The sequence below is a fragment of the Eschrichtius robustus genome, chromosome 6, assembly GCF_028021215.1.
Source record: "Eschrichtius robustus isolate mEscRob2 chromosome 6, mEscRob2.pri, whole genome shotgun sequence".
Classification (NCBI taxonomy): domain Eukaryota; kingdom Metazoa; phylum Chordata; class Mammalia; order Artiodactyla; family Eschrichtiidae; genus Eschrichtius; species Eschrichtius robustus.
Genome location: NC_090829.1, coordinates 31,427,500 through 31,442,434, shown reverse-complemented (window position 1 = coordinate 31,442,434; position 14,935 = coordinate 31,427,500). Strand labels below are relative to the sequence as shown.

Sequence of the window (14,935 nt, the reverse complement as noted above, 5' to 3'; positions counted from 1 at the left end):
ACCTCTATTATCATAGGTGCTATTCCCAGGTCCTAAAAATCACCCAATCTTTTCCTAGAGCTTTTGGTCAAGAAGTGATGAGGAAAGAGAGCATGGCTTAGAAGGAGGAAAAAATGAAAACGAGAGTAAGCATTTACTGCATACTCACTATGGGCCAGGTCCCAGTTAAGCGATGTACATATTTCATCTTGTTTTATCCTCACAACACACCTATGACTTGGTATCTCAGGCTACATTTACAGATCAGAAAACTCAAGAAGAAAGAATGTGTAACCTAAGTGCGAACCCTCACTCATTCATCCATTTAGTAATAGTATTAGGTACCAGGAGTGCAACTGTGAATAAAAAAGCAGGAGTCCCTGCTCTCGCAGATCTTACCTTTGAGGGCAACCGGGTTTGAAGGTCCCCAGCTATCAAAGGCAAAGGAGGAGTTCTCATTCAGTCAGCTTCTGGCTCTAAGCAATGGCACCCTCCTGCCCTACGTTTTTTGGACTATTTACTTTATGTCCCATATGTTGGTCCCAGAACCCTGATGTCCTTTCTCCTCCTCCCCCTGAGACTCCTCACCCTGTGCCAACATTCTTGAATATCCAGCGGTAGAAGCCTCTATTAACCAGTTTTTTTCTCCCAAGGTGTGATCATCTGAGCAGAGGAAACCTCCAGGAAAACTGCATTCCCAGATGAGTCAGCTGTCATCACAGCCGTTACCTAATGCTGAACTGGATGGGTTCAGGAAGCTGAAGGCAGAGAAAAAGCCAAGACTCACAGGTTTGGAACTCAAGGCCGCTGGAAGCCAGGGGCTGGCCGTGTTTCTGCAGCTGGTGCTGTTTTCACTTGTTCATTCTCTCTGGAGAGCAGGACAGGGTAGACTTCAAGAGTCCAATTTAAAACAAGGCTGATATTCCTGGGAAGAGGTTCCTTCTCAACCTTTCCCAATGAGTGTTTACCAAGGACAGTCAACAGGAGGCAAGGTGGGGTGGGGAGAGGGGAGAGGAAGGTGGGTTGAAGAAAGGTGGATGGGAGGAGTGGTTACTAGGAGGTTCTTAAGCTCAGGTCTCAACACTGAAGCCTTTTCTTGGGTCCGGGGCAAGACGATAAAAATGATGAAGAAGCTGATCTTCGAGAAGAGTCAAGACACGGTTAACAAAGGCGATAAATAGAGCACTTGGGTACCAGTGTTGATCTTCATTGCCTTGCTTAGAAGTAGTGCTGCATAAGCTAAGTGTTACCCATCCCATGCTGTGTTTCTTAGGAAATTTCCTGGCTTGTTGTCAGCTTGTAAGAGGAGTATCTCCAGTCTCCATTTGGCAGAGACTAAGCACACAATAATCCACTGCTTGTTTGCGTAACTTTTACCCCCTGGATCCTCAGGGCACCCTGACCTGCTTTTTCTGGCCACTGATGTTGCTTCTGAACCAGCCCTGACTCTGCCCAGATATGGGCTTCCTTCCCGCATTCCCTCAAGGTACTCTTGACTCAGAAGTTACTTCCAGACTCAGCTGTAAACAGACAAGTCTTCAGGTTGCCATTTCCCATCCTCAACTTTTTGGGGTTATTATTTCCTGGTTTCTCCCTACCAACACCTGAAATATACCATCCCAAATCAACTCACTTTATTTTCTCTTCCTTCTTCTCAGAATAAAATATCTGAGGAAGTCTTCCTCAATCACTCCTTATTTATCTTTATTCCTTTCTAGACACTCAGCTTATTATTTTGAAAACTGAGAAATAAAAGCAAAGAATTAAGTCCCTGCGTTCCTTATATGAACTGTACCTCAGGGTCACTGAATAACTGAAAAGGGCAATTTTCTCTTTAGAGAAGTGTTTTGCTAATGAGTGAGAAGCAATGAGAGAATTAATAGGCTAATGGGTCTAGGTAATGCTTATCAAGGCCACCAAAATCACAAAATAGAGACAGCCAGACATTATGTGATGGAAGTATACACCACCACTGATGAATTAATCTTGACAAAATGTGAACCCAAATCTGATTAAGCTCCTAGAGCTTACTAATTTACCGGAAATACGGGGGTAGATGTCTCTACAAGAATGCAATCAGGAAAATTCGGACTTGGGGAAAGCTATTGGACAAAAAACTCTGATTTTTAAAGAATTTCAAGAGTCTGTACGTTAAAAGAGACTTAAAAGGCATGCCAACCAATTGCAATGTATGGACATTATTTTGATTAGAATTCAAACAAATGCACTATGAAAAAATTTAAGACAAGTGGGGAAAACATAGACATTAACTCTATTTTTAATGATATTAATGAATTATTGTTAATTTTGTAGTGGGATAATAGTATTATGGTTATTTCTTTTTAAAAAGAAACCTTATGTTTTAGAAATGTTATATTTTAGAAATATGTTAAGTGTTATGATATCTTGAATTTCTTTCAATATAATCCAGAGGATCATGGGGGAAATGGGTGCAAGTGTAAATAATACAAGATTAGATAACTGTTTAAGCTGGGTGATAGGTACGTAGGAATTCATTATACTCTTTACTTTTGTACATAATTGAAAATTTCCACAACAAGATGATAAAAAAATGTAAGATAAACCACTGGAAGAATGGACATAGAATGTATAACTCCCAACCATTAGAGGAGATAAAAAATGAATAAGAAAACAATCAATTAAAAGACAGGAAAAGGGAAAAAAGAGGGGGGGAATCTAAAAAGCATTTCAAGGAGAAAACACAAAACAAGATGGCAGAAATATATCCAAATGCGCCAATAATGATAATAGATGGGATCACATAATTAATCTATTAAAAGATGGATTGGGGACCTCCCTGGTGGTCCAGTGGTTAGGACTCCACGCTTCCACTGCAGGGGGCCCCGGTTTGATCCCTGGTCGGGGAACTAAGATCCTGCAAGCTGCTCAGAGCAGGCCCCGCCTCCCCTGCCAAAAAAAAAAACAAAGATAGATTGGGTTAAAAAAAATACAGCCATATATATATATACAAGAGAAACCCCTAAAAAAATACAAAGGAGGAAAACGAAGAGGTAGAAAACTATCTGCTAGACTAAACACGTGATAAGAAACTGAAATTAGGTCAAACAGTTCAATAAGATAAGAATGAAACGTATTGAATGGAATGACTGTAGTAGAAAAGTGACCATTGGTGACTATGACAAGAATGGTTGGGGTCACAATGGGGACCCCAACCAGATTGCATGTCACATGTGGTGAGCAGAAGAGAAAGAAGTAGAAAGGCAGAAGGAACAGAAAAAGCAAGTGGAGGGGGCACATTCCCAGCCTGCGTGCGTACTGATGCGATGAAGCCAGAAGAGAGAGCCAAGTAGAAGGAATGGGAGAGAGGGGGAAAGACAATCGTGGGGAGGAGAGAAGGCTGAAGATGATAAGATCCAGAGTACCACGGGAGACTTTAGCAACGACAAGAAGAAAACACCTTCTATTTGATTTTATTTCTAATTTATTAATTTGTCATTACACAAACAATACATGAATGCATACTCAAAAACATCAGACATTACAGGTAAAGCTAATGCACTCCACCAAACTACTGTGAACAGTTTGGTTAGTACCCTTCCAGAGCTTCTCTGTACATTTTTATAATACACAATTAGGTACTTAAGATGTACACTATACAGTATTTGTGTATGTGAATGGATGTGGTATGTTTTTTAACATCAATGGTATCTCGTGGATTTCATGTATTGTCCTTCCATTTTCCCTTAAACTTTAAAAAAATTTAACATTGTATCTTAGAGATCATCTCATGTCAGCGCATGTAGGACTCTCCTTTTTCATTGATGCCTAGTATTTTATAACATGTACCATGCTCTGTCCCCTTGATGCATAGTTTGGTTTTTCCAGTTTTATATTATTACAACCAAAGGTACAACAGTCATCATTATACAAGCCACCTTGTGAACAAAAATGTGTAAAGTGTGTTTCATTAAAAATTGGAATTATTGGGTCACAGGGCATGTGAATTTAAAATTGTAATGGATACCACTCAGCTGCATTTAAAAGTGGCCGTGCTAATTTATATGCTCACCAGCAATGTAGGATTCCTGTTTCCCCACACTCTTGATTCATATTTATTTTAAATACTTGCCAATTGGATCGGAGATAGTCTCTTGTGTTTTAATGTGCATTTCCCTTATTTTGCTAAAGTTGGGCATCTCTTCATAACCTATTTGTAAAACTTTTTGCTCACGTGCATTTTCACAAGGATATTTCTAAAAGGAGTATGTGACCAAAAAGCATAAGGGTCACTGCTAGTCTGGCTTGAACTTAATTTTTGTGAGTTAGAGATCTAAAGTTGTTTTTCCCAAATGGTTATGTGGTCTTAATACTATTTGCTGAATAATCCATTCTTCCCTTATTGATTTGAAAAGTCACTTTCATCATTTACTCAATATATATTTGTGTTTGTTTCTGGATTCTCAGCTTTATCAGATTTAATTTTGGCATCAGGTACCTGAGTTATTCTTAACTTGGTTCATTGAACGGTAGCTGATTTTATCAGCCAAGATAATGAATGTATTCCTTATGAGACAGTCGATGATGTAATTCATGACACACAAATTCTATTCAATTAAATCAGTTCTGTTATCTACAAACAGAGTATTAAGAAATGTGTAAACTTCTCTTTCAGATTAGTTCTTTTTTTTTAGGGGACACCTCACAGGCTAAATATAGAGATGGAATCCTTTTTACCAGCTCCCCTCTTTCTAGAAGTATTTGATGTTAAAGCTTTTTGGTGATTTAAAGTTTTTTCCTGGCAATGTCAAATGGTATCACGTGGCATGGCAATATTTACTGTTCATTTATAAGAACCTTTCATTCAACAAATGATCTGAGGTCCACAAACTGTGACATATACTTTGAAAAAAACAATGTGACACTCTAGCTTTTACTTTCACATTGGACCATGAGCTCCTGGAGTGCACAAATCATGTCTCATTCATCCTTCTATCCCCAAACATCCAGTACAGGGTGCAGCACCTGAATTGAAATAGAATTGAATTGCATTTCAACAATGTTTCTATAAAATAAAAAATAAATCTCAAGCTTCTCAAAAACAAAACCTTTACTTTAGGGGCATCACAAAATTATACATATTTATTATTTTCTGTCCATCTGCCATCTGATTAAATTATATATATATATATATATATATATATATATATATATATATATATATATATATATATATATATATATATATATTTTCTTTTTTAAAAGGAGGAACGCTAGATTTAGACACTGACCTGATAATTCATGCCCAAGTGTGAGAAAAATGTTCCCTTGCTGTTCGTGGACTTCCTCAGGTATAATCTATGTATAGATATGTTGCTTGCCTGTTAAATGACAGTAAGAACTGTGATCTGGAAAACATTTTGGATTGCAGTGGGCAAGCATACTTTACAGTTGTTATACAGAAATATCTCAGGCATGCAAAAGAAGGAAATAAAGAAGGTAAACTCAACTTTTTTTTATAGGAAAGTAGAAGTGTGACATTTGCCGTATTTTAAAATTCAGTTATTTTTATGATTTGAGTTAGCACACCTTTTCCTTCCTTCTTTCAAAGGGGTAGCTTTGGCTTTCATGGGTAATGCCTTAGCCCATAAACTTCACTGCTCTGTTTTACAGCTCAACACAAGACATTAGACCATGGGAAAATTCCCCAAACTACTTAAACTATCAGTTCCCCTGGTGAGGAGAAGGAAAAATAAAGCTAACTCACCACCCAAGTATGTTGAACAAATTCTGTGACCAAGTAAATCATGCCAGTGCAAAATATCAACTCCTTACCTTACCATTACCAATCCTGAAAGACTGTCTTACTTTTATTTTTGATGATTCTCTTAAAAAAAAAGGATGTCTCTGACCTTTAACTTACTTTGTATAGTGCCTCACTTAGCATTTTTATTTGTGAACACAGCATGTCAGCCTAATTGTAGACCACTAAGGAAATCGTTAAACTACACTTTACAGTAATCTCTCTACTGACGAAAGGAATACTTGCATTTAAAGAACAGATTTTACCATTAAAAATTCTGTGAACTGGTAGAGAAATATATGAAACAGGAATGCATACTGGAATGTCAAAAAGGGAAAAATAGGATGCAAATACACATCACTAAATAATACACTATTAGTATTGCTAGAAAACAAAAACATGGATTACTAGGCAGGAGGAAGTGGGAGAAAAGGTCCAGTTTTGCTTACGCAGGGGGCTTATAGGACAGAAAGAAACCTTCTGAATTGTGTCAAAGAATGAAAGGTTAAAGCCTAGCAAAACCTGTTCTGAAGGGCTGTCAATATCTGCAGTGGGGCTAGAACCCTTATTATCCTTTCTCGGGAGGAAGGGCTAGCTCTGAGGGGCAGACTTTGAATTCATGCTTCTGGGCCATTCGAACCCTAGTCCACTACAAAAGGACTAAATTTGGTTTACCTTTAGGGCTGGATTTACACAGAGGCATAAAGGGACAGCTAAGGCTCCTCTAGTCTACCCCTTTGCTAAATTCTTGAAATTCCTTTAACAGGAAACAAAGGCTTTCGTTTCATAGAGATATATGGCTGTTGGAAGGAAAAGTCTTGAACTTTCTAAGACTTGGAGCTCTCTGATCTTTCCTTGGAGCAAGAAATAACAGGCACCTGATGCTGGGAATGGAATGTTCACCGTGGAGAGAAAAATGGTACAGAAAAACTCAAGACAAACTTCCTTCACGAACCAAGATTGCCTATATAATTTTGCCTAGCCATCATTTCTGTTCTGGATTATTATTGTCTCTTCTAAATTATTTCTCAGTTTCTAGTTTTAGCTCTCCAACTACCTCTCATGTGCCACTGGAATGATTAATTTTTCTGAAATGCAATTCAGATTACAATCCCATTGCTTAAAATCATTCAATAAATCATTCCTGTTTTCCAAATTGATGCCAAACTACTCAGGTGAGTGACACAGTCATTGCCTGCGTGCCTCTTGTGGAACAGTTCTGTGGCTTCTCAAGGAGCTTTGCTTATGCTCTCCTTTAAGCCTTTGAGCACTGTTTTACTTTTGTGACCTTCAAGACTCAGGTGTCACCTCCTTGAAGAAACCTTCCCTAACAAAGCCATCCTTGACTGTGTATAACAAGTCTTTATTATTGCATCATATCTATTAGTTTGTCTATATCCTTAATTAAACTCTGAAACTTGAGGGCTGGGCTTTGTCCTTTTAAAGGATTATTGAAGAGAATTGAGTCATGTCACTAAGTGCCTGCCACTGAGCTATAAAGCTTCCTTTAAAATACGTGACTTCAGATCATCTTAAAAATTTGTTTCCAGAAAATTAGGTGATATTTTATTTCTGGTTCTACAAGGATGAATTCTCATGAACAGGTATTTTGGTTACTCTAATCGGAAGGATACTGCGCCCACCCTCCCCACTTCCCGTTTTTATAAAGGTCCAGAAGTTGACTATGGTTTGGATCTTGGAGAAATACCCTGATCTCTGACCTGTGACAATTCTTTGTGAATAATGGCAGTTTTTTGTTTTTTTTTTTAACATCTTTATTGGAGTATAATTGCTTTACAATGGTGAATGGCAGTTTTAATTACCCATCGCTGAGGGCTTGATGGTAAAGCATTCCTGTTTTTATACTTATTTATGCTTAGCTCAGAACATTGGAAATATCCAGCTATTTAATATCTCACAATCCCTCTATTTCTTGGGGGGAGGGAGGTGTATATCAAGCTATAAAATCACATTGTAGCTACTTGAAATGATTTTTCTTTGGGGAAAATTACGTTTGTACTGAAGACACATTGCCATATCAGAAACAACATTTTCTACCTATGATTTTGTGGTTGGTTGAAGTAAACCAACAGAACACTTACGTGGCACCTTGGTCTATGAGCATTTCACCAAGAAAATTACAGATGGCATTCATACAAGACTGTGCTCCTAAATTGGCATCTCAATAAATTAATATTCCAGCTAACTAGAGACCCTAAATATCTGAGGAAAAACTGAAATTTACTTAAGATCCTCAACTAATCATTTGGAGGAATGCTTGATGTTGTTTTCAAATATACAGTATATCTGATGCTGAAAAGCACATAGCTTTCCCACCCTTAAGTTTGTCCCTGACTTTGGATTGGGGGCATGCCTCATGAGAGTAGGTTTGGATGTACAGGCTTCCTTTCACAGCTATTTTTGGGGGTGTATGGGGGTGATGGGTCATACAAGAGAAGGGGGGGAGTTGGGAAAGCAGAGGACAGGGACTACTATAGTTTTGCATTTTTTGAACATGGCACCAGTAGTTGAGTATCTTCTATGTCATTAAGTTGAAAAGTTTATTATTTAAGGCTCGATACATTTTGCCATCTTACTTCCTAGAAGTTCACATGAAAGCTTGCCTTTCTACATTAGATCCTGCTATTTAAAGGACAAATAATTTGTTAAATATTAACTTATATTTCTTAGGTTACTAGAAGGTGAACCTTTAGAAACTGCCGTTTATTTCTTCTGTGAACTATTCATGTTCTCTCTTCTATTGTGATTTTTTTTAATGTAGAAGTAGTAATAATTGCTTTTAATTACCATTTAAAGCATATTAATCATTTCCTTTGTGACTATTACTTTAGCATTTATAATGTGTTTTTCTACCCCCAACACCAAAATTCATATTTTCACATAAACCCCAACCTTTCCTAATACGTTTTTTTCCACCTGTATTAAATATCACACTGTTCGCACTTGAGGGGTGCACCCGGTGAGCTTTTTGGTTAACATTCCAACGTGGAAGTTTCACTTTCTAGCTCACCTGGGATGGCTCTATTAAAAAATCTTACTCCATATCTTTAGGTTGCTTCTTCAAGCCTAAGTACTTAGTTCCTTTAGTTATTTCTATTAACATTAAAATTGCGTTTTTAGTGAATATATCCTGCAGCATAACTAGAATATAAAGTAATTGGAAATCCCATGTACACTCTGATTTTATGCATTTAGCTTGTGATTTATTTAAGTTTTAATTTTAGATAGATAAAGAACACTTAATTATCTTCTTTTAATGCAAAGACCTAACTATTGATTCTTATTAACTCCTGATTAGCTAGCTGGCTATAGATACAGAGCATGTTAATTTCTACAGGCACCTTTCTGAATTCAAGTAAAAGTTCTGGTAGACAAGGATTTCCTACTTAAGTGTCATTGACATAATATGAATATTGAGTACAAATATTGCTCACCATTCTTGCATTCTTTAAATTATTTTACTTTGAAAATTTAAGAACCATCATTAAGTCATTAATAACATAGGTTTTCACTGAAGGAATATTTGGAACTCTGAAAATACAAATCTAATCAAATTAAATTTTGAACACATATAGAGCCAAATATTTCAACAAAACTGCAGTTTAATTTCAGAAAATGTGTTAAAATATATATTTATACATCAATTTCTGACATATACTTAATGTGTTAGTATACACAAAATGATGCTTTCTCTTGAAACTGTATTTATGAAATGTACATTTTAATTTAAATACTCAGTATACACTGCACTTAATCTGCATGTTGCATTTATTAAATACATTAAAATCTGCAATGTAACAAAACGTTTTCTGCATACGAAATTCAAAACACCATTTTAAATGAACAAAAAGATGGCTCACTTCATTATTTTTTTTTTTTTTTTTTTTTTTTTTTTACAACTAGTGTATAGTACACTAGCTCAGCTCCACCATACTACCTGTTCGTTCTTTTTTATTTGACATTGTTCACAGACTAGTACATATTACAATAAGAGTGCTGGATAAAAACATGAGGTACGAAAGTGGTTCAAAGATTATAGGTCATGCAGATCATGCTAGACAGCAAAGAAAATTGTGACCGAGAGAACACTAAATAAAAATACATAAAGAATGTGCATTATAAAAAAAAAAAACAAAAAGAAAACAAAAAAAAAAAACCTCCATTACACAGCTTTGCTTCTTTGGTTACAAAGTAGGTTGAACAATTTCACAGCTTTTTATTCCCACCCGAAAAAAAAAGTCATACGAAATGTCAAAAAGCAGAGGAATCGTGGCAATTTCTCTATTAGAAAGTAGAAACAAATGAACAAAGTTTTCTTCATCAAAATAGCCCAATTATTTATTATATCACAATAACTGGTGACTACCTGTACAGTTGCACTATGTTCTTCATACTTACACTATACAAAATTTACATTCAAGCTGGGTCTTTACTACTGAAAATAAATACCGAAGGTAAATTGCCATTAGTGTTAGAAATATGCCAGGATTCTTTTGTTCAATTATTGCCTAAACGTTTCATCTATTAAATGCAATCCTGTCTTTCAATTCCTTTACTGATACTTATAATTATTCAAAAAAATTAAGAAAGTTCTGTGACATTGTTCATGTACATTATGAAAATAGCAGCCCTGTAATAAATAAAACACAAATAAATGAAAACTTATGTAGGCAAATGTTACTGATATTGAAAGAAAAGTGGCTCTTTAGATGAACTGTTATTTATAATGCGATAGGAAGGCTCAGGGTAAATCCATGGATGATAGGAAACATGGGAGAGCCACCAAAGCTCTTAAAAGACCCCACTCGTGCGCACCAGGTAAAATGCTAACTTTGCTCTCTTTAATACACCCCACCTATTATTCTCCTTGTGTACTGATGACATAAACTGGACATCAACAGCACTGCATGACATCTCAAAGAGAGGAAAAGCTCTTGCAGAATGATTGTCTAATACTGAAAAGGCCAAACACACAACTGAAGCATGGCTACCTGCTTTCGTATAAAGTGGAAAGAACACCAGTGGCACACAAGGATAGATTGCTTTCAGTTTTTTTCTTAATGAGGCAAGAAAGCTTTATGCTGAGGACACATTCGGCTGCTGCGGAGGCTGCGTTGGCTGCGGAGGCTGTGCTATCACTGCTTGCTGTTGAGAAGTGCTACCAGCATTGGCCTGTTGGGCTGGGAGTTGGGATAACTGATCATTGTTTGAAAGAGATTTTAACAGTGCATTTTCTCGTTCAAGTAAAGAGTTTCTTTCAACTAATTCTTTTATTTGTTCCTTTAGAACTTCCACTTCTTCTCTTACTGCATACATCAAATGGCTTTTCACCAGATCCTGTGAAGAACAAAATTAGGAATGTCAAAAAGAGTGAAAGGGAAAGGAGTTGCTATTTGGTTCTAGCCTACCTGGTGCCTTATAAACATTAGGCAGTTTTATATTTATATAGTTTTACATAGTTTATATTTATACTATAAATATAGTTTATTTAAACTACATTTATATAGTTTTCCTGCTCTTGCTTTTAATGTTTCTACTGTTTCTTGACTGACACTAAGGAAGATGGGGTGGAAAAAATCTAGTTCCCAACTAGGGCAGCAAGCCCAGGATTTTGTTTTCAAAGTTTGGAGTGATTTCAAAAAATACCAGCTCCTTAAATTGTCAATTAATATAAGCTTAGAATTAAAAAAAAAAGTTTAAAATCATATATTTAGACGTCAGATGAAGAGAACAAAGGATATTAAACTGTCTGATAATAAACTAGTTATAGTACTGCTTTAAGAGATGAAGTGACCTGCAATTTCCAACTTTAAAACCTCAGGATTAAAAAAAAAAATAGTTTGAGACCAATGGCCTTTATTTATAATCTATCTATGGTTTTAATAACTTGAATCAAAATATTTTAAATAATATGAGTAGAATATCTTTAAGAAAACCAAAAAATTGATAGTAATAGCAGAAATCAGAATCAGAATCAACAGAAACAAGTCTATTAATTAAAGCTGAGTAAAACAGTCACTGTAAATAACCAAAGGATGGAAGAGATTTCCAGCTGAAGTTTTCATTTTAATAGTCTTCTGTCTCTAAATTATTTTTGATGCTGAGATATTTAGGGGATCAAATGCATGTTGATTATGTATATTCCCCAAAATGGCATGAAATGTAACATGTTCAAGGGGAACAGGGGAAATATTTATTCCACTGGTATTTCTAGACTAAAAATTCTCAACATTCTAGCATTTTCAACCAAATCTCATTATCAAAATACACTCTGGTCAGCTTGGTTTAAAGAAATTAGGTATTTGTTTTTTAGAATTGATAAAACCCAACAATCTCTGAAATGAGAGGACTATAAAGTTTTACTTACCATTGCTTGTTCTATTTTGTTGTCAATGGCTACACCACCTCCCCCAGATGCACTGGAAAAAATTAGAATATTTCATTAAATTATTCTAAAAAATGTAAGCTCCCTTCCAACTCTTAAAATAATTAAAAACAATTGTGTTTTACTTAAAACCAAAAATAGTAATTTAAAGTAGATTATTAGCCTATTCTCACAATTTCATACTCAGAGCTTTCGTTTTGAAAATCTCAATAAACAGATGGCTTGTAAAAATCTTTGTAGTTTCAATATTTCTAATTTGCCAATGACATATATATGCTACTTTAAAAAGCAACTCCCAATTCTATTCAGGAGTTCTCAATTCAGTGAACTTAAGATACATTTTGAATGAACAGTACCCTCTCCACATCTCTTCATTTACCAACTATATATTCTAATTGCCTTTCATGTAGAAATTCCAGTGGTTACTTATTGCATTAAATTCAGATGATGATTTTTCTACTATAGATTTTATATTTTAATGTCTGGTTTTTAAATTTTAAAAACTGGCTTATAAAAACGATTCAGAGGGCTTTTGGGCAAGCAGTACTTGCAGGGTTGGTTAACAAGGAACTCAACATTCTGGCAGACCTGTATGCTTTGACTGTAGTTTACTAGCTGGCAAAAATCACCTACTAAGGTATGTGGTTTAGACCAATTTTTCCTAGAAAAAATTGGTAATAGTCTAGCTGGTAAGTACATCCCAAGTTTAAATATCACCTTAGCATTTCTGTGATAATGACACAGGAGGTTGAATAATTGTTCTCTTTGGCAGTTTATATTTCCCCATGTATATAGCGAGGATCTATATCCTTTTCTTGGTGTTTTTGTAAACTTTAAAGAATAGTTATTAGATTTTCTTGTAAATATAAATCGGATATGTTAATTTACTGTATCAATACAAAAAGAGGTCTTTAAACCATTTTTATACAAAACTTTTACTACATACTCTTCATTTAGTACGTAGTGCTAAATTTAGGTGCTAATATATCTGAAGACTATTTTGCTTTAGATGATGTGGACCCTCAATGTTCTATCAGACTGAGCCTCAGAAATATCCTGTCTGATGTAGTGGTGCCTTTTTTTATTATAATCTAAGTAGATCTGGTTACAATCCTGGTTCTGCTACTCAGTACCTATATGACCATCAGTAATCAACTATTTAACTTCCCTGGACCTCAGTTTCCTCATCTGTAAAATGAAGGGGCTGGTGTCAATGCCTCAGTGGACTTTGAACTTTTAAATCCTGAGTCAATGTGTGGAAAACACTAAGCTTGTTTATCTGAGCATTAACCACATTAATTACAGATACTACTTCACTTCTTGCTGCTGTTGCTAAGATGAAAAGGGGCTTCTGTATACCTAATAACTGGAAAGGATATATAGATCATTAATAAATACTTATATATGTTAGGCTTTAAATGCTTGTAGAGAGCAAAGTATGGCTTCATGTAACTATAAACTACAGAACTATATAAACTTTAATGTAAAGTTCAGTTCAGACACCATATAGATAAATTCACCAAACACTGGTCATAATTTGGCAAAAAAGATAGTGATAGGCATTTAGATTAGAATTTGCCTGAGAATCCTAGATTATACTTTATTTTTTTACTTCTTTGTCAAGGAAAAAATGCAATAGTTTTAGTCATTTCATGACTTAAATACATTCAATTCTTTTAACACATCAGTTTTAAATAGAATATCTTAAATGCTAACTTTAACACCAGTTTTACATATTAATGAGCAAACGAAACAAAAAACCCAAATAAACCTCAAAAACCTTAAAAAAAGGTTTATTTCTTCTTCTTCTTTTTTGATAATTAAAACAAAACCTAGTCAGTTTCCAAACCATTCCCTCAGCTAAGGAACAATAATTAGCATCCTATTCTTTGCTGATATAATAACCTCTAGTCCTGACTCAGATCTCTTTTACTGCTACGGAGGAACAGGTTTGCAAAGTATAAATGGATCATGTTGAAGAGATATGTGTCTCTTAAAAGGTATTACTATTCCAATTTTGTTAAACACTGTACTTTAACAGAATCAAATCAGTCACAGATACAATTACTATCACTATAGTCACCTTTGGCCACTCTGAAGGTTGTTATCAAGAATCCTACAACCTACTGCAGAGGTTCTCAAACTTTAGCATGTACCAGAGTCATCTAGATGTTTTATTAAAACACAGATTGCTGGGCTCCACCTTTCAGATTCAGTAGGTCTGGGGTTGGGCCCAGGAACTTGCATTTCTAACAAGTTTCCAGGTGATGCCAATTCTGCTGCCAGACAAATCATACTTGGAGAACCACTGGCTTAGAGATGAAAATTAGAAGAGAAATAATAAAAAAAACCTAACTCTACTTAAAAAATTTCTTAGCCTTGTATGCAAAACCCTTTACGACCTTGACCTCAGCCTTCTATGGTCTCCTTTCCTCTCATACCCCAGCTGGTATACTGTGTTATGGTCTTTCACAGCTATTTGCAGTCTGTGGAACATATGTCCTCTCAGGTTTCCATGGCTTTGCAGAAACTGCTCCCTCAGCTGGAAACGCTCACAGTTCCAATTCATCTGGCTATCTTTAACTTGTTCCTTAAGATGCTCAGTGCCGCCTCTTCTGCAACACCTTCTGATTTCCTAAGGTAGAACCAAATATTCCACCCCTTTTGTGGTCCACTAAAATCATCACAAACTTTTTATAGTGCATAACCAGGAAATTCTGGCTCCTCCATATACTCACTGTGAATTCTAGGAAATTATTTAACCTTTC

General features: G+C 35.6%; 1 protein-coding gene across 2 annotated transcripts in view; it reads right to left on the bottom strand.

The window, feature by feature from the left end:
• Positions 1-7,511: 7,511 nt before the first annotated feature.
• TSC22D2 (TSC22 domain family member 2) overlaps positions 7,512-14,935 on the bottom strand; it is a 51,077-nt gene continuing 43,653 nt past the window's right edge. For both annotated transcript variants that reach the window (XM_068546094.1, XM_068546095.1), the window contains 2 exons: positions 12,150-12,201; positions 7,512-11,119 (listed from right to left, as the gene is read on the bottom strand). In XM_068546094.1, coding sequence (XP_068402195.1) covers positions 10,859-11,119; positions 12,150-12,201 — 313 coding nt within the window. In that variant the 3' untranslated portion in view covers positions 7,512-10,858. The remainder of the gene's footprint in view (positions 11,120-12,149; positions 12,202-14,935) is intronic.